This window comes from Pygocentrus nattereri, chromosome 13 (genome assembly GCF_015220715.1).
Source record: "Pygocentrus nattereri isolate fPygNat1 chromosome 13, fPygNat1.pri, whole genome shotgun sequence".
Classification (NCBI taxonomy): Eukaryota; Metazoa; Chordata; class Actinopteri; order Characiformes; family Serrasalmidae; genus Pygocentrus; species Pygocentrus nattereri.
Genome location: NC_051223.1, coordinates 22,906,194 through 22,930,574, shown reverse-complemented (window position 1 = coordinate 22,930,574; position 24,381 = coordinate 22,906,194). Strand labels below are relative to the sequence as shown.

General features: G+C 42.5%; 1 protein-coding gene across 1 annotated transcript in view; it reads left to right on the top strand.

Moving 5' to 3' along the window:
• The window catches only part of bahcc1b (BAH domain and coiled-coil containing 1b), a 113,118-nt gene that overhangs the window by 51,895 nt on the left and 36,842 nt on the right, over positions 1–24,381 (top strand). Inside the window, 6 exon segments of the mRNA XM_037544231.1 lie at positions 8,172–8,348; positions 19,892–20,014; positions 20,150–22,195; positions 22,773–22,887; positions 22,985–23,172; positions 23,364–23,522. Coding sequence (XP_037400128.1) covers positions 8,172–8,348; positions 19,892–20,014; positions 20,150–22,195; positions 22,773–22,887; positions 22,985–23,172; positions 23,364–23,522 — 2,808 coding nt within the window.

Sequence of the window (24,381 nt, the reverse complement as noted above, 5' to 3'; positions counted from 1 at the left end):
CCAAAGTAACAAAGGCCAAAGGCTACTATCAGTAACACACTACGCCAAGAGGGACTCGAATCCTGCAGTGCCAGGCATGTCCCCCTGCTTAAGCCAGTACATGTCCAAGCCCGTCTGAAGTTTGCCAGAGAGCATATGGATGATCCAGAAGAGGATTGGGAGAATATCATGTGGTCAGATGAAATCAAAATAGAACTTTTTGGTAAAAACTCAACTCGTCATTTTTGGAGGAAGACGAATGCTGAGTTGCATCCCAAGAACACCATACCTACTGTGAAGCAAGGAGGTGGAAACATCATGCTTTGGAGCTGTTTTTCTGCAAAGGGGACAGGACGACTGATCCGTGTTGAGGGAAGAATGAACGGGGCCATGTATTTTAAGCCAAAACCTCCTTCCATCAGTGAGAGCATTGAAGATGGAACGTGGCTGGGTCTTCCAGCATGACAATGATCCCAAGCACACCGCTCAGGCAACGAAGGAGTGGCTCCGTAAAGGGCATTTCAAGGTCCTGGAGTTGCCTAGCCAGTGTCCAGACCTCAATCCCATAGAAAATTTGTGGAGGGAGTTGAAAGTTCATGTTGCCCAGTGACAGCCCCAAAATATCACTGCTCCAGAGGAGATCTGCAGGAGGAATGGGCCAAAATATGAGCTAAAGTGTGTGCAAACCTGGTGAAGACTTGCAGGAAACGTTTGACCTCTGTCATTGCCAACAAAGGTTATGTTTTTAGTATTTAGTTGAACTTTTGTTATTGACCAAATACTTATTTTCCACCATAATGTACAAACAAATTCTTTAAAAATCCTACAATGTGATTTCCTGGATTTTTTTTTTCTCATTTTGTCTCTCATAGTTTAAGAGTACCTATAATGAAAATTACAGACCTCTCTCATCTTTCCAATTAGGAAAGCTTGCACAATCAGTGGCTGACTAAATACTTTTTTGCCCCACTGTAACTGTTTAACATGGCTATTTTGAGAATAACCACTGAGTGATGTAGTAGATATTTAGAGATGCTAAAAGAGCAGCAGAAAGACTAAAAAGACTGAAAAAACTAAAGAAATCACAACCAATGTGATTGATTTTTTTTTTCCAACAATAATTTAACCCCCTGGTGTTATGAACCAGACTTAAACCATCTTCTAACTCTACAGCACTTTTCATTGCTTTTCTGTAGTTACTGTGATCACTGCTGCTATGTAAAAACATGAAAATCAGCTGCATAAACTGTCTGTCTGTCTGTCTGTCTGTCTGTCTGTCGATAGGAATCACACAAAATCCTCAACATCAGAATACAATGTAATTTTGTAAAATGTAATTGGTCCACTCTTTTGCTTCATTACAGCTTCCATTTCTCTTAGGAAAATTTAGAAATCAAATTGGCTTCAGAAAACAATAATTGGTCCACCCCGCAGGTCAAAAAACTGGACAGCTTCGAAACCCTAATAGATAAAGGTTCCTAAATGGTTCTTGGCTTGAGTGTACTGTTATAGGTATAACCTTTAATTGGTATGGAAACCTTACATTATGTGGACTTTTAAACGGTTCCTCACACACATACCTCATTTATAAAAATGATTCTTTAAGCTCCTTCTGCAGAACCTTCAGAGTCCATTTTACCAGCAGAATGGAATTTGACTTGATATTTTTAATTAATATGATCAAATAAAATATTCAACACAACTCTGTAATGAGCTGCTAGTTAGCAATAAGTGGTAAATTAGGAAACACTTCACATGTTTCTACAAAGGTGGCTACCAAATGAAGATGAAATCCCAGTTGGCAATATATATTCCCTCAGTGTTACTGAAGAGAAAATAATGCATAGATCAACTGAGGGACCTCCTCTTGTGGCACTACTCTAAACAATCATTTGACATCTTTATTTTTAAAGAGTGGAGATGGCTGCTCCCATTTTTAGCTGTGCAACCTGCATTGGCTATTTTTATAGATAAGAGTGTGTTGCAGTTTCAAAAACCACATAAGGTCGCAGATAAGTCTATATGAGATTTCCTACCTCTACAACTCACATAACTTCTGTTTTGTTTTGCAGTTCTTGTTTCTCTGTGGTGCTGTAGTAGTCTTCTCCTGGTTCCACAGCACTCTATCCCCCATGCTGGATATACTCATTTGGCCTTGCCGCTGGCTTGCATTGGCAGCAGCTTCTCTCTATTTGTCGGGAGGAACCTCTAGACCTCCTGCTATCCCTCTCTTGCTCCCTCCTTCTTCTTCCAGCCCCTGTCCTGTCGCTTCATTATCAACAGCATTTCATTTCTGCAGGTGGGTTTATTAGAGGCGGAGGAAGGCACGGGGAAACAGAGTGGGATGGGCCCAGGCAATCATTTCAGGCATCACAGCTGACGCTCAGCCCACCAGCATGCTGGAGACGGAAAAATAAGAGAGAGAGAGGGGAAAAAAAAGTCAATAAAGCAAAGCAAACAAGAGGAAACGTTTCATTAAAGGGGACTTGGCGGAGGGCTGTAGAGAGAGAGGGGAGTACTCGGTGTGTGTGCTACTGAAGAGCTGAGCTAGGGAGCAGCAAGGTTGGCAGGCGCGGAGCTGCTCGCTGGCTGCCAGACTGCAGAGCCACACACACACACACACACACACACACACACACACACACACACACACACACACACACACACAGAGGGATTAGGGAGGGGGACACACACAGATGCTGCTACTTTACACGCTTGCTCCCAACAGACACATCCAGCACCATGACTACTAACTTGCTGCCTTTATATATTGTTTCTCTTAAACCAGAAACTAACTGTGCTTTGCTCCAATCTCCAACCTCACAATGTAGGTGAATGTAATGTTTCTTATTGTTCTGCAAACATGAATAAAGTTTGAAGTTCCCCTCATACAACAAATATGGTTGGTGTAGTGCATTGGGTAACACCCCTACACTGGGCAAGACTCCTAACACTACTTTCACCTACCTATGTAAAATTAACTTGTAAGTCACGCTGGATAAGAACGTCTGCCAGATGCTATAGCTGGCAACTGAAACAAATGCAGTTGATCAGCCAACATGTTTGGTGGAAAGTGTACTTCTATAGCTCTGCGCTGGATCTATAAGGCTAATAGCTAACATATAATAGAAAAGTACATCCTTCTTTATTTAGCATTGTGCAAGCTTCATTACAAAATTTTCTTCATACTTTTGTTCGCTTCCATGGATCACAGATCAATAATAAATTTAGTCAGAAACCACATACACAAGTCTGTTTGAGGTGCCTTAACTTAAAGCAAGTATTTTAGAGATGTAGTTTGCACAGTGCTAATTGGTATAAGCTTCCATTGCTAGTTGGCTACATTGTTCTAGCTCACCTGCAACACTTTATTTTCAGAATGTTCAGTTATAAGTAACGTTAGTAGCATTTTCCCATCGCTCCCAGAGCAATCCCATGAGTCACCAAAATGAACCATGTTTAGTTCCATGAAGAGCCTTTCAATAGTCAGTTATTTAGTCAATAAGCTGTTTAAAGAACCTCCACATTATGCAAGGTTTCTATAGCAATTAAAGGTTGTTCCTAGAGCTGTATGTCCCAGCCAAGAACCATTTGGAAAGTTTTATTTTTGAGAATGTGAAGGTGAGTGATATAGGGTGATTTGAAAGGTCCTGCTCTAACAGTGGGACTCCACCCGTGCTGTAGGCTTGAGGAAGGACTTCAGTTGGAGGATGCAGGCCTGTCATTTTAAACCTCTGTGGGCTGTAGTGGAGCCTGTGGTGGAGGTGCTGGGCTTGTGAGCCATGGGGATGAGAGGGTGTGGGGACAAAAGCCCTTTTATACTGATCCCAGACCCGCTGTGTGTTTTTTTTTTTTTTATCATGGTCCGTTAGGTCTGCTTTGAGACTGGAGCCTGATCTCAGATCAGTGTTATGAGCAGTGCTGTGCCCGCAGAGCCGTGGCTTACCGCTGCCACAATGGGAGGGAGCGTATGAGTGTGTGTGTGTGAGGAGACGAGGTGTCCCGTCAGCTTTGATCCCCAGAGAGTCTGTGCCGGCCCTGTCTCCAACAGCCAGCCTCTTCAAACACTGCAATTACACTGCTTTTCCTTTTCTCTTCCCTGCTTCTTTCCTTCCCCCAGCTGCCGCCGTTTCCAGCTGGAGGCTTCGGCGGTGGCCTCGCACACTGTTTATCTTGCAAGAGCAGTCATTTGGTAATTTCACACCTCCAAACATCTCCCGTAACCTCCTCCTCCTCTTCACCCCCGCTTTAATGAACTTTTATCGGTTTCGGAAATGAAAAACTCCCTCACCTTAGTTCAGGAGCGAAGCTGCTTCCGATGACAGAAGGCAAGGCAGACACACACTAACACTGTAAAAAAGATTTGCTGTTTAGAAGACTAAGTATCCTGGCTGCTTCAAAAGCATAAACTTATTCAACATTGTATGGTAAGCTGAAAAGGAAAAAAGGTCTTGATTTATATTCCCATAATTTTTATTACTTTAACTTCAATGAAATCAAATTTTTAAGGCAGCCAGGTTACAGACTACACCAAATAATTTCTTTACAGTGAAGACCAGACAGTGTGCTAAAATGTGTATCCTTGTAGTTTATTACCCCTTAGAATGATTATAAAGATTATTATAAAGATACTGTTATTCCAGTAACTGCAAGTATAAAATGTTGTAACTTTTAAAATGTTGTAGCTTTAAATACTGTTAATCTTGTACATTTCAGAAAACATACTGTAAATTATTTAACTAGGTATGAACAGATTATAAATTCAGTCATTTGAAGCACAAATAGATTGTAAACCCTGTAAATTTAAGTATAACAGGATTATGATTCCTTTAACCTTAAGTATAAAACACTATAAATCCCTGCAACTTTAAATATAAATAGATCCTAAAATAAATATAAATTATCTAAATAATCTAGATCCTGCCAATTTAAGCATAAATATGCTGTAAAACCTGTAAATTTAAGTACAAGGATGCTTTCTATTCTGTAAATGTCAGTAAATAGAATAAATAAACTGTACAAATCCTACAAATAGTCTGTTAAATCCAGTGTATATAAGAAGACACATATCATAAACGTTACGTTTAACATAAAAATGCTGAAAATCCTGTGAAAGTAATTATAAATAGACTGTAAATCCAGTCAAATTAAGTATAAATACAGTAAATCCCGTAAATGTAAATTATTCAAGTCATGTGAGTGTGAGTGAAACACTGCGCTCTCTCTCTCTCTCTCGCTCTCTCTCTCGCTCATTCTCTTCCCCATCCCTGCTCTAAGTTTCTCTGCATTTAAGAGGCTGATTTAATTATTCCATACACTGCACTACACCATGCGTAAATCATTTATAATGAACACCTTATTGCTAAATTAGATTAGATTTTGAGCTTAATAAAGCACAAACATTTGCACAGCATCTGGAACATTTGCATAAATGTTAATTTGACTTATTTAAGCATTAGCATTTGTGGTTTATTTCATTGTTAGAAGGGGAAAAAACTATAAATATACAAAGTCATTTTGTAGGTCTGTTCACACTCCATTTCTCTCCCAGCTTATTATGCTTTTTTTTATTCTTCACCCCTTCTTCTATTACCCCTGAGAGTATCCATTTGATCCACCCGTCCTTTTTGTTTGTACAGCACATGACTGTGTTCGGAATATGTAGGTGTGTGTGTGTGTGTGTGTGTCTTCAGAATATAAATGCACATGTGAATGTGAACTGTATGGATGTGTCTGTACCCACTGCTAGCTATGTTTATTGCTGTTAGTATCGTACAGTATTGTGCAAAAGTCACAGATCATCATTCATTTATTTAATATCTACTCAAAGCTGCCATTAACTTCAAGTTATTGCAAATTATTTACTTGAAAAACTGAAAGCAAGACTCCTGAAAAGTATGGAAGCTGTAATAAAGGCAAAGGGTAAATATGCTGTATATTGAAAAATCTGATATTATATTTAGTTGTTGAAGTTTTTGTGTAGTTTTCCATTATACCAGTATGGATGGCCTTTCTGAATAAAAAAAAAAATCTAGAGTGATCCCTGACTTTTGCACAGTACTGTATATGTGCGAACACATCCTGTCTGTGAGTGTATTCTACATATGTGTACAGTGTGTCAGTGTAGAACTCGTGTGTAAACTGTGTGTATGTAAGTGTAAGTGTGCAGTAGTAAACAGTGTTAATAATAGATCTGTCTGGGTAATTCTGCCCTCACCAAGGGCAAGCGGGCAGGTGTTGCGTTTGGCCGTTAGATTGTTAATCTCGCTGAGGGGCCGCCACCCACGGGACCCTCACACTGCAGGGGAGCAGAGCAGCCACTCCATCTCACCTTTCATCCCTTCAATATCTTTTTCTTTCTCTCTGCCTTCTTTCTTCTCCTCTTGCCATTTGGCTTCACTGTCAACTGCGCTAATAGATCACCTTTGTCTTTCTCTCAACCTGGTGAAGCTCACCTCATCTTTTTCCCTTTGCTCATTTCCCCCTCCCTACTTACTGCCTTGTACAACAGGGCAAGGCTTGACAAAGTAAGATTTAGTTAGTCAGATAACTTGAGTCAAAAGTGAAGAGCTAAGGAACATTCTTGTTGGACAATCCTTACTTTTTCATTTTAACCCCTTAGATGGCCAGGAAGTGAGTAGGCCCAAAGTTTTATTACAAACTTCTGTAACCTAAGAATAGCTCAACCAGTTTACATTGACGTCCCAGTAGCTACTGAAAAATAAGTCTTAGTTTGTAATTAGCCTCAGATTTTAAGGGATTCAGAAGTTCTTTGGCATATTTCAGTCTAATCTCTATCTGTAGCATGTGTGTCATATAGACGACAATAATTTTGATGCACTGGCAAAGAACAAAAAACCTGTTGACTTGTAACAGACTTTTAATAGACATTAATGTGCAAAATTCCTTATGCTCTGGAGAAGTACTGGAAAAATGCAAACTAAAAAAAAAACCTCATGACAGAAGCCAATAAGTAGTTACTTCACCATCTGTCCATTGACCTCTATATAACTATTTAAGTTAACAAGTCAACAAATTGTTCTTTTATTATGAACCAGAACAAGTATAGTAATCTACAGATACACACTAGGTAAAAAAAAACATTAAATTGTTCCTTTAAGTTATCCAGTTTAATAAGGAACATGGCTTTGTGAAAGCAGCTATACTCCATTTATCTTTTGTTGTCTATGGTAATCAGTATTCTGTGCCAGAGACTGTCATAGCTGATAGCATTTGATGCAAGGTGCGTTCTGTTGGTGCTTGTTTGGTTAGTTTATTTTAATGAGAGCGTGCAGTACACTTCTTATACTCCTTCTTCCTTCTGTGCTGGTAGTATGTGTGTGTTTGTGTGTGTGTCCTCACTCGTGGCTGAGCCGCTACGGCAGAGCGATCACAGGGGCTTAATCATGGGAACCACTTTCAGAGCAGAGTGTGCATGGAGACTCTCATACACTGCTGCGCTCTTTCTTTATTTTACACACTCTCTCTCTTCCCTTTCTCTTCCTCCCCTCCACCCTCTCTTCCCTGTTCCCATTCCATTGCTGTGTTTATCTCTCTGGTGGGTGCTTTTTTCTTTCCTCCTTGGTCTCTCAGCTTACACTTTTCCTCTCCACCATCTCTACCTCTCAATCTTTGGCTGGCGAGAGTCTAATAATCAGGTGACACTGAGAATGGAATTTTGATTTGTTGAAAAAAAGGATTACCTTAGTAACTCAAGTGTAATTTTGAAAAATGAAAAGGATTCAAGATCTTTATATTTCTCTACTTTTATTTTATGGTGCATTTTGAAAGCACAACCTTTTATTCCAACAAAATAGCTCACCAGACTTACTGTTGCTCTGACTCTGGCTTTTCTTTCCAGATGACTCTTTATAATCAATGTACCTCTGGATTTTTCAGAAGTTCAAAAGCAGTGATTTTTGCAGGGGAGGGAAGGTGGGACTGCATTTGACAAAACAGAATTTTTAGAAATTCCAGTAGGAATGTCTATTGGTTCTTCTCTGATTGTATCCTGTTGAAACTAACCAGTGCTGCTGCTGTGTGGAAAAAAAAAAATCCCCCATGGTGTGCTGTATGAGTCAGAGAATGTAAAGTGTGCAGTCTTTTCTAGCTAGTTTTGTCATCCTGGGCAAGTCCAACGTGATGCTTCTTTTCCTCAGCATCTGATCTCTCTCACCCTCTCTGTCCTGCAGGCACTGGACTGATGGGAAACTCCTCAGCCTCCTTCATGGGTACTTTCCTGGCCAGCAGTCTGGGTTCACCCCCTTCTCACCCCTCTGGACCCCCCTCCTCCCCCTCTTCCCCACCATACCGCAACGGGCCGCACTCTAGCGCCCCCTCACAGCTCTGGTTCCCACACCCACATGAAGGTAAGATACCTTTGGCTCTCTCTTAGCCATAATATACAGCAGACAGTGAGACTGAGTGAGTGTTTGACCAGAAACTACTCCTAGTGCTATCAACAGTGTCAAGACCCCCTCTCTCCCCTCTCTCTCTCTCTCTCTCTCTCTCTCTCTCTCTCTCTCTCTCTCCCTTCCTTCTTTTCTCTCTTGCTTATTCTTTCTTTTTTCTTCTTCTCTTTTCTCTCTATCTGTCTTCCTCTGTCTCTCACTGACTCCCACTTTTTCTTTCAGTCCCTAATTCTCTTTTTCTCTCTTCCATCTTCTTTCTCTCTTTCATTTTCATTTTTCTCTTTGTTCTCTCATTCTTTCTCTTGCTGTTTCTTGCTCTGTTCCTCCTTTTTCTCTATCATTCTCTTTTCTTTCTCTCTTTCTCTATCTTACTCTCTATCTGTATCTCTCCATGACTTGCTCTTTCTCTCTTGTTTGCTTGTTCTCTTTCTTGTTCTCTCTGTTCCTCTGTCTGTTTTTCTCAACTTATGTGTCTGTCTCTATCTGTCTGTCTGTCTCTCTCTCTCTCTCTCTCTCTCTCTCACTCTCTCGCTTCCTTCTTTTCTCACTTGCTTATTCTTTCTCTTTTTTCTTCTTTTCTTTTCTCTCTATCTGTCTTCCTCTCTCTCTCACTGACTCCCGCTTTTTCTTTCAGTCCCTTATTCTTTTTCTCTTCCATCTTCTTTCTCTCTTTCATTTTCATTTTTCTCTTTGTTCTCTCATTCTTTCTCTTGCTGTTTCTTGCTCTGTTCCTCCTTTTTCTCTATCACTCTCTTTTCTTTCTCTCTTTCTCTATCTTACTCTCTATCTGTATCTCTCCATCATTTGCTCTTTCTCTCTTGTTTGCTTGTTCTCTTTCTTGTTCTCTCTGTTCCTCTGTCTGTTTTTCTCAACTTATGTGTCTGTCTCTATCTGTCTGTCTGTCTGTCTGTCTGTCTGTCTCTCTCTCTCTCTCTCTCTCTCTCTCTCTCTCTCTCTCTCTCACCTTTTCCTTGTTCACATATAGCCTGTGGCATGGTTTGCTGTTTACATGATGTGCAGAAGTGTAGTGGTGTGTCAGCACTGCAAGAATGTAATAGGCACACACACACACACACACACACACACACACACACACACAAAGAGTGTTTCTTTGTAAGTCTGATCACAGTCTTGTGTAAACAGCTTCTTGCCCAGGCCCAGCGTGGCAGTGTTTGGAATGAGCTGTGGTTAAGTCTCTATAACAGCTGTCTTTCTGCATAATCCTGATCTCAGATGTGTATTACAGAGATCCCCTCGGTCCTAAACTCTTCTGTAGCCATACACAGTGGGTGTATATCTGCAGATGAATGTTAGAAGTGTGTTCAGAATGCTCACGGGATGACAAGTGTAATGCTGTGTAGTTCTGTTTGCAGTGTGTTATGTGTCTGTTTGTCTGTGCATGTTTATATTGGTACTGTTTTCAAGGATTATGTGTATGGATATAATGGAAACTTTTCAGGAGGAGGAAGATAAAAGTTCAGAATTTTAACATATGATAAATATTTTTTACAAGCAATTTTAAATGATTTTTAACATAGATTTTCACTCCGTGTAAAGAGCAGTTGGTGTTTTTAAATAGTGTATTTAAAAAGGCACAGTTGCAAGAGTTACACCACAGTTTTGTTACAACATTGATGAAATGTTCCATTATCCACTTACGCAAACTTTTTAGACATAGCATCTAAAAATTCACACTAAATAAATTTACACTAATGGATTTTTTCACTTTTCCCTTGAACATTTCTCTGGGGAAATTCCATGCGGCTCACTTAAGGTAAATGGGGAAAATGAATGTATGAATGAATGAAGGCCTTTACATAAATGTTTTCTATACAGCATCCTACATATGGCCTTATCTCAATGTCAACATTCATTGTACACTACGTGTCTGATGCTGCAGTATAACATATCTTCGTGTGTTGTAGTCAGAACACAATGTAGTACAGGTTTGTGTATAAAGGCTGAGACTGTAGCAGAGAGTGTGCTATATATATATATATATATATATATATATATATATATATATGTGTGTGTGTGTGTGTATGCGTGCGTGCGTGTGTGTGTGTGTTTGTACATGTATATGAGTGTGTGTGGTACAGTGCGGGTTAAGTGCTCTGTATCTCCGGAGCTTTTGGCAGCTGGCAGGGTGGAACAGTAATTGTTGTTGGCAGGCCGCACAGTGGGGCTTTGCTGCTGGCACCCAGAGCTACTGTAACTCAATGACTGAACAAATCTGTGTGTGTGTGTGTGTGTGTGCGTGTGCGTACTCAAGAGAGAGGGAGAGAGAGAGAGAGAGAGAGAGAGGATGAAAAGGAGTCTGAACAGGATTGAGAAGAAGGGTTGTGTTACAGTAGGGTGTGAGATGCTATTGAGGGAGAGAGTCAGAGAGAAAGAAGGAAGGAAAGAAAGAGGAGACAGACAGACAGACAGACAGACAGACAGACAGACAGACAGACAGACAGACAGACAGACAGACAGATAGATAGATAGATAGATAGATAATATTACTATTAGCATTTAAATCGCTAAATAAAAGTACTATTACACTAGAGAGATAGAGAACAGTGTGAGTGAGTTAGAGTAAGTGAGAGAATAGAGTGAATGAGAGAGAAAGTGAGAGCAAAAGAAAGATTAAAAAATATACATCAGAGAGACAGGAGAGAGAGAGAGAGAGAGAGAGAGAGAGAGAGAGAGAGAGAGAGAAACAAAGAGAGAAGGATGCCATCTTTTTCTCTTTGTGCGTCTGGTTCGGCACAGGTCTCTCCTGCAGCTACAAAACTAATCAATAATAATGCCACAATAACAATAATAACAACAATAATGATAATAGTGATAATTGTAATAATAATGATAATAGAATGTGTCTGTAATGATGTAGATGGCCCTATTATGTTGATAGAGGTCATTATTGGAATCAGGCTTTAATTGCATTTAGCCCCTTGGAGCAGTTGATTGGATGGCTCCGTTTCCCCCGGTAACACTCCACGTCTCCTCACTCCTGGTCTGCTGCATATTAGCTCCACCCGTCCCTCCCCCCACACCATTTGCATAAAGAGCATGTCATCAAAATGAGCCACACAATTACCCAGCTCTGCTCACCCCCAGAGACCATTGCGTTTTTACTGACAGCGCAATGGCCCACCTGACCTGTGAGGACATGGAGTGTGTAGGTTTGGAGGGTGGGGAGGTGAGGTCTTGGGGGGGGGTGGTGGGCAGAAAGGGCATGGAGGAGAACAACAGGGCAAGGGAGGGAAGGCAAATGGAAAGAGAGTGATTTTAATTCTGATTTGAATTTGATTTGATCCACGCAAGCCCCTGTGGAGTCAGGGACAGATGGAGCTGCTTTAGAGTATTATTGTGTGTGTGTGCGTGTGTGTGTGTGCGCGCGTGTGCATGTGTGCTCTTTTGTACATGGTTTATGTTGTTTGGTGATGTGCCTCTGCCTGGCATTGGTACTGTATTTTTATTGTTTGCATAATAGAAACTTCTCATCCTGCTCATGTTTGCATATGTATATGGAAACATACTTCATGTTGGGGAGGCTGGGGAATGAGGTAACATGGGATAGACAGAATCAAAAGTGGAAAAGGGATAGAATCAAAAATAGACTACAAAGGTGATATCACTACTGTGCACACCCATCACCCTGCTGAGCTGACATAAGTCTTTCTATGAAAATTGTTTGTCTAACAGAAGATGATTTTGAGGTAAAAAAGTAAAATTTCACATCTGGATTATAACTCGATTAATACTCTTATAAACTGAATTTAAATTTTCTGATTGATATGATCGAAATCTGTAGATTCTCTAGTTTGATTTGATTTGTGAAATATATGCTACTTTCAAATACATGTCCAAAAATTGGTAACACTGAAATAACTCTAAAAAATCTTGTGTCTCCATTTTTGTCAATTTTCAGTTTTTGAGATAATTTGAAAGTATATTGGGTATGCTTTACATTGTCTGTAAATTTCACGATGAATGGACCAACAGAAATGTCCCAAATTTACTTGGAAAAAAGTCTGATTCCATTGACGGGCATTTAAAGTAAATTATATGTTTTCCTTCTCCTGTAAAGTTATTTCCTTCTCCTATAAATTTATTAAAGTCATTTTGTAGATACAAGGTTTTGTTCCAACAGTAGCATAAATAAAGCATAATAAAGGCTTATTTCAGTGAGCATCAGTTGTCATAAACATTGTTTTTTGTCAATTTCAATGTCAGTTCACCTCTGTGTTATGACAACTGATGCGTGTAGGTATATACCTATGTAGGTATATACCAGTCATCATTAAAGGCTTATAAAGGACAGCATTTTAGTAAGTGTTTAGTAATTGTTTAGTAAGGGGGCTGTCTGACACATTGTAATGTAGGGAGACTGAAGAACAGGCCTGCTCACATTTCTAACATGAACATAAACTTGAACTGCAATGACAATTTGACAAATGTTTAATGTATTTTGGTATAAAGTAATAGGTCCAGAATCTGTGTTTTTCCTACTTATGACCTGTTTTGTATTTAAGAAAAATAAGAGAAGAGATTTTTTTTTAATCCACCCCTTAACCAACCCACCCTCATAGTAGAGCAGAAGTTTTGTATCTGACAAAAACATTTTAGAGTAAGCAGTACAGTATTGTCATTTACAATAGTCAGATATGAGTTTGCTGTGTAAAGGTTTGAAATGTAAAGCACCAGCAACTCTAAGTTAGGCTGAAACAGAAAGTGTAACAACCTGATAGCTCAGTATCATATGAGTGCTAACAGGTTTTGGGGTTTTGAAGGGTTTTCCCCAGTCTGCCCCCATGTTCTCAAGACCCTTACGGTTAAAGCCACCTCCAACGGCCTACTTCCTACCTAGACAACCAACAGTGATACACCCGCTTTGAGTGTGTATTTGTTTCTGTGTGTGTGCGGTTTTTAAGTGAAAAACGTTTGGGTTGTGCACATCACCACTGTGAGGAGCTGGCTTCCGGACCTGTGTGTGTGTCTGTGCTTGGGCGGTTTCCCCTCTCTCTTGGCCCCTCGGCTCCTCTTTTGGCTCTGAACCGTTTGTGGTGGGGCAGGTGGTCTCTCTGATCACTTTATCTCTCCCGGTCAGGTGTGTGTGTGAACACACTGTGTTCCTGCATCATCTTGTAAAAACAGGTCAGCTCTGAGTGTCTACTTACCAAGCTAACCAAACTGACACAACTGCATATAGTGTGAGTGAGTGAGTGAGTGAGTGAGTGAGTGAGTGAGTGAGTGAGTGAGTGAGTGAGTGAGTGAGTGAGTGAGTGAGTGAGTGTTCTGCTAAATTTGAGCAGATGAGCTCATCCCACGCTATGTGTGTGTAAAAGAGAAAGAAACAGTGTGCACATTCCTCTTTTCCTCCTCCTTTTATCTTTTTCAATCAAGTAAGTTTCAATGCATTTATTGGCCTTTCATCAAAGTTATTTACTGTCAGCATGTGTATACGCATGTCTTGAAGGTAAATGAGCCATATCTCTGATATCATTTTTTAATAAGAGTTTGAGTTAGTATGTAAACACTGTTTTAACTGTATTGTAACACATACCATTTAGTCCACAGTACATACGATCCGTATATGAACACTAAGCTTGCGAAGCTGCGAAAACAGCTTGTTTTGAATTAATTTCTTTTGTTATCTCACAAAACCAACTCAGTTACATACATGCACCTTTTCAGCCAACAGCAGTTTAATGCCACTGTTAGTTATAAGGAATGTTTGAGCCTGGACTCTTTCAGTGAGGCACAATACAGGCCAAAAAATCAGACATTTGTCTACATCAATCTTATACGAACAGTAACAAGAATCAAAAGACAAAAGGAGATTATCATGTAAAATTAATTAAGGCTGATTAAGTGGACCTCAGGGGGAAAAGTATATAAGAAAAACGAATTATATGAGCCCTTTAAAAGTGAACAGGACACCTGTTTTCCCATCTGGGTCACGTTTTATACACATACACACACTCTCTCTCTCTCTTTCACACACACACACACACACACACACACACACACACACACACACACACACACACACACACACACACACAGAGAAAACAAATATTGTCTGAGACTGAATTGCTTAAATGTTCTTATTGTGTGTTTATCATGCCATTAATGTAAAATGCCAGCAAGTCTGAACTGATTTCTGAAGAACAGAAGAGAAACTCAGTGGGCTTGAATGACAGAGTAGAAGACAAAAGCTCAGAATGGGGATGTTTGTGCACAAGACACTGGTACAGAAAGAATGAGAGCCAAAGAGACAGCGTGGGGAGAAAGAAATAGAGAGAGAGAGAGAGAGAGAGAGAGAGAGAGAGCTGGCTCGGAGCAGCAGAGAGGGGATCACCTTTGATGTCCCAGCTGGTGGAGGAAGCAACACTTGGCACAGTGTGTAGTGTGTGTCGTCGTGTGTTTTTGGATAGAGAGAGAGAGTAAGGGAAAGAGAGTAAGGGGGAGAGAGAGACAGGGAGGGGGGGGGGGAGAGAGAGAAAGAGAGAGAGAGAGAGAGAGAGAGAGAGAGAGAGAGAGAGAGAGAGAGAGAAAGAGAGAAAGAAAGAGTTTGAGTATTCAATAATAAAAGTGAATATAATAGTGAACTAATCACTCATCCAAGCACAACCATGAACACTCAGATGCCTGTTCATATTCTCTTACACACACACATACACACACACACACACACTGTCCAAATGATTGTTTTTAGGGATTGAAGCCTGGAAGCCCCAGTCGGCGCACTGCCAGTTGGCCTCGATCCAGCATCTGGCATTCAGCCAATACTGATCTGCTACCCTCTGTTCTCTCTCTCTCTCTCTCTCTCTCTCTCTCTCTCTCTCTCTCTCTCTCTCTGTCTCTCTCCCCCTAAATCTTTCACCCTTCTTCTCTCTCTGTCCTACTGTCTAACTGTATCTCTAACTTTTTTTCTCTATCTATTCCTCACTATATCTTTCACTCTCACTCTTTTCTCTGTCTCTCACTTTCTCCTCTCCTGCTGTCGCTTTTTTACACCATGTTTCTCCTTCTTTCATGTAATTTGTCTTTCATTTGTTTTCTATCTCAACCTCTTTTACTTATTCACTCTCTCTTGTCTTTATCCTCCCTTCCCTCTTTCTGTCCATTACCTTTCCTTCCCTTATCATCTCCACTAGCTGCCCGTTAACTCTCTGTCATCAACCTCTTTTCTTGGCCATACTTTTTCCTTTTTCTGCTGCTTTCCTGCAATCCTGTCTGCTCTGCCTCCTCTTCTCCAGCTGTAGCATTGATCCATCCCTTTTAATAGAGCTGTGTCTTCATCTCTCTCTCTCTTTCTCTCTTTCTCTCTCTCCTTCTTTCTCTCTTTCACTCTCCCTGTTTCTTTTTTCTATATTACCCCTATTTCTCTTGCTCTCTGTCTGTCTTTCTCTTCTTCTCTCTCTGTATATCTTGATTTCTCTCTGTCTGTCTGTCTGTCTGTCTTCCTCCCCCTTTCCATCTCTCATCTGCTTGCTTAGTTCTGTCACTTCTCTTCAATTAGAAGATGAGACAGGTTGCCTTTCTCTTCCACACTCAACCCCCCCACCCAGCTCCATTTCTGTGTGTGTGAGTGCGTATGTGTATTCGTGTGCACCCATGTTCAGTGTACTCCTCCATAGAAGATGAATGATGTATTGTAGCAACACAGAGGTGCACTCTAGCTGATTGTTCTGTGTGCTGTAGTGTACATTGCAGTGCATTGTGTTCTGTATGTAAAGCCGTGCTGCAGTGAAAGGAGTAATGCTGTGGTCTGTAGTGAACAGTGCTGTGTGTGGTAGGTGTGGAGCTAGTGTTAAATTACACCGCAAGCACATCTTTGACTTGTAAGAGACTGATTGTAGTACTGAGCTTTAACTAAAATTCATTATCTATTCACACTTACTGGTTCATATTCTTGCACATCATTTGAGCAGTGGGGGAAGAGTGGGCCGAGTGAGTACGTTGGTGAGCGTGTGTGTGTGTGTGGATGACAGGTGGATATAAAGCGGAGTGTAATGCTGAAGTGCTCAGCACTCCCACGAGAGCTCAGTCAGGAGGCAGAACAAGTGGAAGCCAGTTTAACAGATAGGATGATGTGCCAAGTGGATGGAGAGAGAGAGAGATAGAGAGGGGGCCAGTGTGAGTGAGAGAGAAAGAAAGATCAGAGTGAAAGAAAAAGCCAAAGGAAAGTTAGTCATTAATATTTTTCCCACAGTAAAGATGAAATGATCAGCATAAAACACACACAGATGTGTTCGCGTGTCTCCTGGCTGTGATGATGGCTTTGTGGCTGGGGACGTTTCTGTCATCTCTCTCTCTTTCACTCTCTTTCTCTCTCTTTCTGGCTCGCTCACAGCACACATGCATTCCTCCTTGCTGAATCCCACTCTTCATTCCCTCCATAATCAGTAGAATGATGTAGGATCAGCTTATTTAAACTCTTTCACCATCCTTTACTTATCGTAACAGATTGTATGTATTGACTGTAGACCAGTAGCTTTTTCTCACTAACTCTTTTAGTGGTTTTTTCCTGTCATCCTCGCATGCATGCATGCATTAGTCTGCATGCTTGTGTGTGTGTGTGTGTGTGTGTGTGTGTGTGTGTGTGTGTGTGTGTGTGTGGTCTCTCAGAGCACCGTATGGAGTGGGCTTTCACTCCCCTCTACTCTGTAATAGGCTGTGGCGGTCTGGCGGAGGCTCACTGGGTTTTATTGCACATCATTAGAGTCTGATTGCTTTTGGACTGTCATGGAGCTCGCCTCTAATTGTTGGCATTTAAATTAATTGGTGGAAAGGAGAAATGGTGATGAGGAGAGGAGACCACTTCTCTTATCTCCTCTTGTCATTTTCTCCTCTATTCTCTTCTCACCTTTCTTCTTGTCTTATCTCTTCCCTTTCTCCTCATCCCATTTCTTCCCTTAGCTTTGTTTCTCTTATTTGCTCTTTTCTTCTCTTCAGTTCTCTTTTCTTCACCTCTCTTCTCATGACATCTCATCTGTTCTCTCCTCTCTTCTCTACTCATCTTTTATCTTTTTTACTCTTCTCTTCACATGTCATCTCATCTGGTCTCTTCTCTTTTCTTCTCTTCTCACCTCATCTCTTCTCTTTTATTTGCTCTTCTCTTCTGTCTTCACATGTCAACTCATCTGTTCGCTTCTCTCTTCTTCTCTTCTGATCTCTTGTCCTCTTGTCTCTCTTCCCTTCTCTTCTCCTCCCTTCTCATGTCGGCTCATCTATTCTGTTCTGTTCTTATCTCTTCTCTTCCCTCTTTTGTTTTTCTATCCGCCATTCTTCTCACATACACACAAGACTCTCTCATGCACACAAGTACACCTATGCAGACACGCACTTGTTTACAAATAACTGTAAGGAGTGTTGTTGTCCTCCTGCTCTGGCTGGTGTACAGTGGAAATTGAAATTCAGTGGCTGTAGAAAACAGGTGCAGCCAGAAGGCCTCATATTAACCATCTGGACTCCCCTGTGATGTCACTGTCAGCAAGACGCTCCGCTGCTGTCAATTAGCAGTAGAGGCAGAGAAAGGGGAATCTCTCCCTCTTCCTCTCTCTCTTTCTCTCTCACCCTCTCTCACTTTAGCCTCTCAGACACACTATCTCTCTCCTATTCTCTCTCGTACATGATCGGCCCCTTGTTCAACAGCATGTTTTACACCCTCTCATTTTCTCTTCACTCTACTTCTCCCACACATTCACTCCAGCATATTTCCCACCCCTCTGCCTCTCTATCACTTGCATCTTTGCATTGTCAGGCACGTTTGCTCAGTGAATGTGCTCTGGTATGATCTGCAGCTATTTAACACACATGAAGCTTCGTGGAGTGTTTGCTCTTCTTGTTGTCTAATTTTGAGATCATGTCCTGGTCTATTCTCTTGTATTATTTGTGGGAAGTTGTTTCTGTGAGTTTGTGTGAGTGTGCATGTGAGTATGAGCAGATTTAGACTCATACAGGCATTTGTTTTTGTGTGAATGAGGTGTTGGTGTTTTGGGACAATGACTGTGTGGAATGTAGAGGATGAGCTTTATGGACTGCTGTTTACTTTGGCCAGGGCTGTTAAATGTTTAACTGTGCCCTGTTTAAATGTGAACAAAGATGTGCTCTGGGGTGTAACATGCACGCGCACGCACACACACACACATGCACGCACACGCACCCACACACACACACACACACACACACACACACACACACACACACGTATAACCTGTGTTTAATGTGCCAGGGTTTTGGCTAAAGCCCTATCGAATGAGGTAGCAGCAGGCTACCACACAAAGGTGAGAATGAATCAAGTGCATAAAATATCTACCTACCAGCATCATGTTCTAAAGTTCATGGGATCCCTCTTAGAATTCCACTGTACCTGTTGTGGAAGCTAAACATAACATTTAAAAGTTAAGACTTTTAACTTTAACAAAGGAATATCCACTTCAAAAGCCTCAGACCGGCAAATCTGCCCGTCAGAGCATTAGACACATTCTGGTTGAGTACCTCTGTGTACTAGCCAGTTCTAGTGTGTGGCTCTTGGCTGCTTGGCCATTGACCTCTGCTGCTCTGTGTCTGCAGCTCAGCCATGTGTTTAGTTTCCACATGAGCACTCCTCCCCCATGCTGTGGACTCCACTATCCCAGGATGCAGTTCAATGTCCTTGGAGGGGCAAAGTTGAGCAAAACGGCCGTTTACCTTCCTCTGAACCCATGAGAAGAGCACAGAACAGCTTCATGAATGACAAGTGTATATATGTGTGTGTGTGTGTGTGTGTGTGTGTGTGTGTGTGTGTGTGTGTGTGTGTGTGTGAAAGAGATTATGGTTTGCTTGGCCTTTTTTACTGAACCAAAAAAATAAACCGTGATAAACAGTTAAAAAGCTGGAAATCATGCAACTAATAATTTACCAGTTAACAACTTGTATAAGTGTTGTGTACAAAACATAGCTTAACAGCACACACATTTGCATTTTTAATGTTCTCACCCTCAAAGCATGAGCCCCCTTAGAGATAAAAGAACAGTGCTTACCAAATTATTAACAAATTTTATTCCCCTAACATGGCCAAACATGGCTCCAAACTGCTGGAATGGTGACTTCATGTTGGCCAGTAATCATATCTCTGTGTCTGGAAGATTTTGAATACAAGAACAATTCCAACCATATTAAGAGCTGCATTCTGAAGCCTATGTTTGGTTTATGCCTTCCTTATGAATGCCAAGTGGAGTCCAGAATCTGCATGTTCCTTTCAGGACTGTTGGAAAGGTTCTGCCCTGCTCTAGGGCTTCGTGGACCTTCATTCTGCCATGGCCGCAGCACAGCAAAAGGCCAAGTCTGTCACTCTTATGTTTAGTTTGTCTCTCCTGACAATTCTCTCTCTCTCTCTCTCTCTCTCTCTCTCTCTCTCTCTCTCTCTCTCTCTCTCTCTCTCTCTCTCTCTCTCTCTCTCTCTCTCTCTCTCTCTCTCTCTCTCTCTCTCTCTCTCTCTCTCTCTCTCTCTCTCTCTCTAGCCCCAGGGTATTCCCGCTTTTCTGGGAGTCTGGCCCCCACCTTTCTACCCATGAGTCCCCTAGATCACCATGGAAACAGCAGTGTTCTCTATGGACAGCATCGCTTCTATGACACTTCGAAAGGTGTGTGAGGCTCACTTCTTCTGTCTTACTACATTTAATACTATTACAAATTCTTCAGCTCAAGTATGAAGATAACTCCAGTTGTCTTGCTTTCTTTCTTTCTCTTTGTCGTACTTTTTCTTTTTCTTTCTTTAGATTTCTATATCAGAAGCCTATCATCGCAACCCCACCTCCTGTCCACCAATCACAGCCTTCCACCACTGACTCGGACCACCTCCAGCCACCCCCTGGGCTCGTGTAGCCGGGAGCGAGAACCTGGAACAGGAGGGTCCACCCAGAAAAGCTCCAAAGAGCCAGATGTAGCAGAGCGAGGCATGTCAGCTGGAGGAAAAGAGAAAGAACGAAGTAAACAGGAAGTGAAGGAGCGTCAGCAACATGGCTCACCTTCACCAGTACCACACCAACATCAACACCAGCACCTCCACACTCACCATCATCCGCAGCTTCACTCCTTAGCATCAGAGGACAACCCCCGACACAAAGATGACCCCAAGCACCTCAGTGCCTGTCTCTTGACCACAAAGACCCATAATGGCTCTGAGCCAGGGACAGTAGCCAGAGGCTCCCTGCCCAGCTGTGTGGGGCCAGGGGCCTCGATCTTAGGGACTGGTCGACAACGGAGTGGGGGTAACTTCTGTTGCAAAGAGGGAGTGAGTGGCGAAATGCGCGTTTGTGAGCCTTCATCAGACTGCCTGCGCCACAGTACCATGCTAGGTCATACCCATCCAATGCCCTACTCTATGCCCCCTCCTCTTGGCTTAGGCTCAGCAGTTGGAGGATCATGGCTGCACCCTACTCACCCCCACCACCACCATCCACATCACCCTCATCCTGACCTATATTGTCCCCCACCCCCTGCCCCACTCACCATGTCCTCTAGTCAGGAGAAGGGCCTAGCCCCAGGTGCAGGAAGGGACCCAAAAGTGACAGGACCTACCTTTGTACCCTCTGTGGGGCCTTTGGGGGACAAAACTAGTGGGCCCTTCCAACTGGGTAACCCCCACTGTCGAGGTGCAAGGGGAGGAATGGTTGGAGACGGGGAAGGAGTGTCCAGGGCTAAAGGTCCAGAAAAGACAAGTAATGGCAGTAGAATAGCTCCTCCTCCTGCACCTCCCCTCCCACCACCTAGTACCTGCCAAAGAAAACCTTCACATCAACAGCAGCATGCATATGGAAAAGCAGACAAGGGCCCAGACTGGTCCATAGGCCCCCATCCTACTTATATACTGCAGCAGTCACAGCACAGTCATAATCACCAGCCACATTCAAATCCACCAACTCGTTCTTGCAGTCTGGGGGCCACCGATAATTCTTCTGAGACTGATACTTATCGGCCCTCTTTACCTCAGGGGGCCAAGGAAGGCTGCCAGACTAAAAGCAACCCTTATGCCAGCACTCCACCTTTCCGGGACTTTTCTCACTCAGGTCCTCCTCACAGGGTTCTGCCTGAAAGCAAGGCCAGTGGTGAGAGTGGGTGTGCACTCCAGCGGGACAGCCAGAGGATTGCTAGGATACATCATCAGCAGCATAGCAACAGGCTCGGAACCAATGAACAGGACCTAGAACTTGGTTCGAGCAGTGGTTCTCAAGACAAGAGGAAGTCAGAGGCAGAGATGGTGGCATACAGTGGACATCAGGCAGGGACTTTGTCATCGTGGGAGGTACATCAGGTTCATCCTGACAATGAGCGACGCAAGGTTTGCGATTCTAGTGCCCAGGGCATATCAGGTGATCATGGGCATCCTCCCTTCCCTGCCTACCAGGAGCCTTCTCTTGGTCCTCAGGGGCCAGAGAACAGTGCCATGAAGAACTTGATGAAGTACAGCAGCCAACAACCACTCCTGCTGTCCCAGAAGAGCCCATTTGGTGGCCTGGGCACCTTGAAACAGGGGACGGCAAATGGAGACATGAGAAATGAGAGGAATGGAGGGAGTACAAGCTGTGCCCAACAGGAGGGCAAGCAAACGTTGCCTTCAAGGAGAGCCTCCTCATCCTCTGGGGAGAGTGAGCGCTCAGAGCGGGTGGGCCGGGATTCAGGGGAAGTGCAGAGGGAGGGGGAGGTGCGGCAGCCCCCCGTGGGCATCGCTATGGCAGTCGCAAGGCAGAGAGAGCCACTGTGCCGCCCACCAGACGGACATGCCATCCACAGCCGCCACGGCAGAGTGCTGCCCAGCATGAAGGGTAAGCCACCAGCAGGAGGCTTTGAGTGTGTGCCTATGTGCATTCTGTGCATTATACATGTCTGTGTGTGTGTGCGCGCGAGAGTGTGTATGTGTCCATTTGCGCTAACAAGACAACCATCATTTTCCAGTTTAGCAGCGCTACTTGTGAACTTTGGAAACTACACATGTGAATAGCTGAATGTGTGATTACAAGAACAATCTCCAATTAGTCATTTTTGGTTGCTAAATCACGTAATCAGCTACGTGCAAATTGGTTCTGACATTTCAGAAGTGTAACATGCCAGATTGGGTGTTTAAGTCATTTTAGTGCCAGTCAGAGTTGTGTTGCCAAATTGCTTTACTTTGTGCAGGTCAACCACAGCTTCTGTACCTGATTTATTTAACTCATGTTATACCTCTTTACTTAAGTGCTAAATTCAACACGTGAATGTGCCAAGTATTGCATTGTTATAGTTTCACACGCTTGCATTTTGAATTAGGCTTAATAGAGTACTTTCTCTACATAGTTGGTGTTTTCAGTGATGTTTTAAAAAGTTTAACTTGCTGAAACTTGCTGAACTGTTCATCTGTGGCAGAGGTTGGACGCAGCATGTATCCACTGGAGCAGGAGGTGGAGGAGGAAAGGAAGAGGGTGCGTGAAGAGCAGCTGGCTCTGCCTCCACTGGACAGAGAAAGAGAAATCCTCCTCAGGTATTTTGTTTATTTGAAAAAAATCCATTAAGCTGCAATGCAAAATTTCCTCAAATGGTTTTTTTTCCTCATGAATTTCAATACTTGCTCTATTCAGGGAAAATAAGGACAGAGTTGAGTTTGCCAGGATCCACCCCTCAAGCAGTTGCCATGGAGATCTGACCTCTCACCTCATCGTGCCAGGTGGCAGCCAATTAGGAACGGATCCTCCTGCGCATGCTCACCCAGCTCATCATTGGATGCCTCGGACAGGAAGTCCCTCCCTCTGGATGGGCCACTCATACAGTAAGCACAGCAGCTGATTCCCACTGTTTTACAGAATTTTAATGTCTATGTCACTTGCAGATTTTGTAACAGAATGTTTCTGTATGGCATGTTCTCTTTGAAACTGCATTGGCTTTAACTTTACTACAAAAACCTATGCTAACTAGTCATTTTTCCATTGGTTCTCTTTTTTATATGTGGCTTCTTATCAGGTCTAAGTCATGCTGCTCTGCACCAGAACCTTCCTCCTGGCTTTTCTGCTGCCTTGCCCAGCCCCCTGCAGCCTGTCCTTTCTCTGCCCCAGGACCCCTCTGCTGCCCTGGTGGTCCTGCCCACTGAACCAGCTGCCCACCCTGCCACTCATCACCTAGGTACAAAGGCAAAATCTTGGCCATTTTAATTTGTTACAGATTTGTGTTTGCAGGTGTATCATGCAGACATTTTAATAAAAATATGAGGGTCATTTTATTGTTGATATACAGCAGTCCATGCTTTCACTGAGGTTTTCCACAACACTGTAATTTATTTTTCATCTTCTCCAAGATCATTTGCCTTGCTGTTGTGAGGAGGTATCTTTTCCCCCTCTCTGTTCCCTTATCGTTCTGTAATCATTGTAAAATGCTTCACTAAGCCATGCTGGCAGTTGCAGCACATCTTATTATCAGCTTAATGGGAATGGTTTCACAATTCTAATTCTAATGCTCACTCTGAATGCACGCAGTGGAATTCCAAAAACAGTTTAAACAAATTATTATTTCAAGCAGGTAGCTGGTGTGTTTGACTAAATGCTTGCTGAGGATGAGGAGTCCTTGCATATGTTGTGTGTGAGATAGAGAATGAAGGAGATAAAAAGAGATGGCTAGCTTTAATCGTATGTAGGTGTGTTTGAGTGTGTGCCATGGAAGTGCAGTATAAAAGAACATATAATTGTTTGCATATTGCTATGAGGGAACATGTTAACATTTGCATGTCAGAACTCATATATAGTATGTGTTCATAAAGGTGTGGCAAAAAGCTGTTGTTCTTCAGGCTAGTCCCTATTGTGTGCATGTGTGGGAGTGAGGGAGAGTGAGAGGAAGTGGTGTTAGGGTGTGCTAATGGGGATTGAGCTGTTAGCTGTGGCTCTTTGGTGTTTTGCGCATTGTGGAGTTGTACAGCCAGATGCTTTGTTTTTTGTTTTGTCCTTTGCTGTACTTTGATTTGCTCTTTAGTTTGTCTTGTAGTGAACTG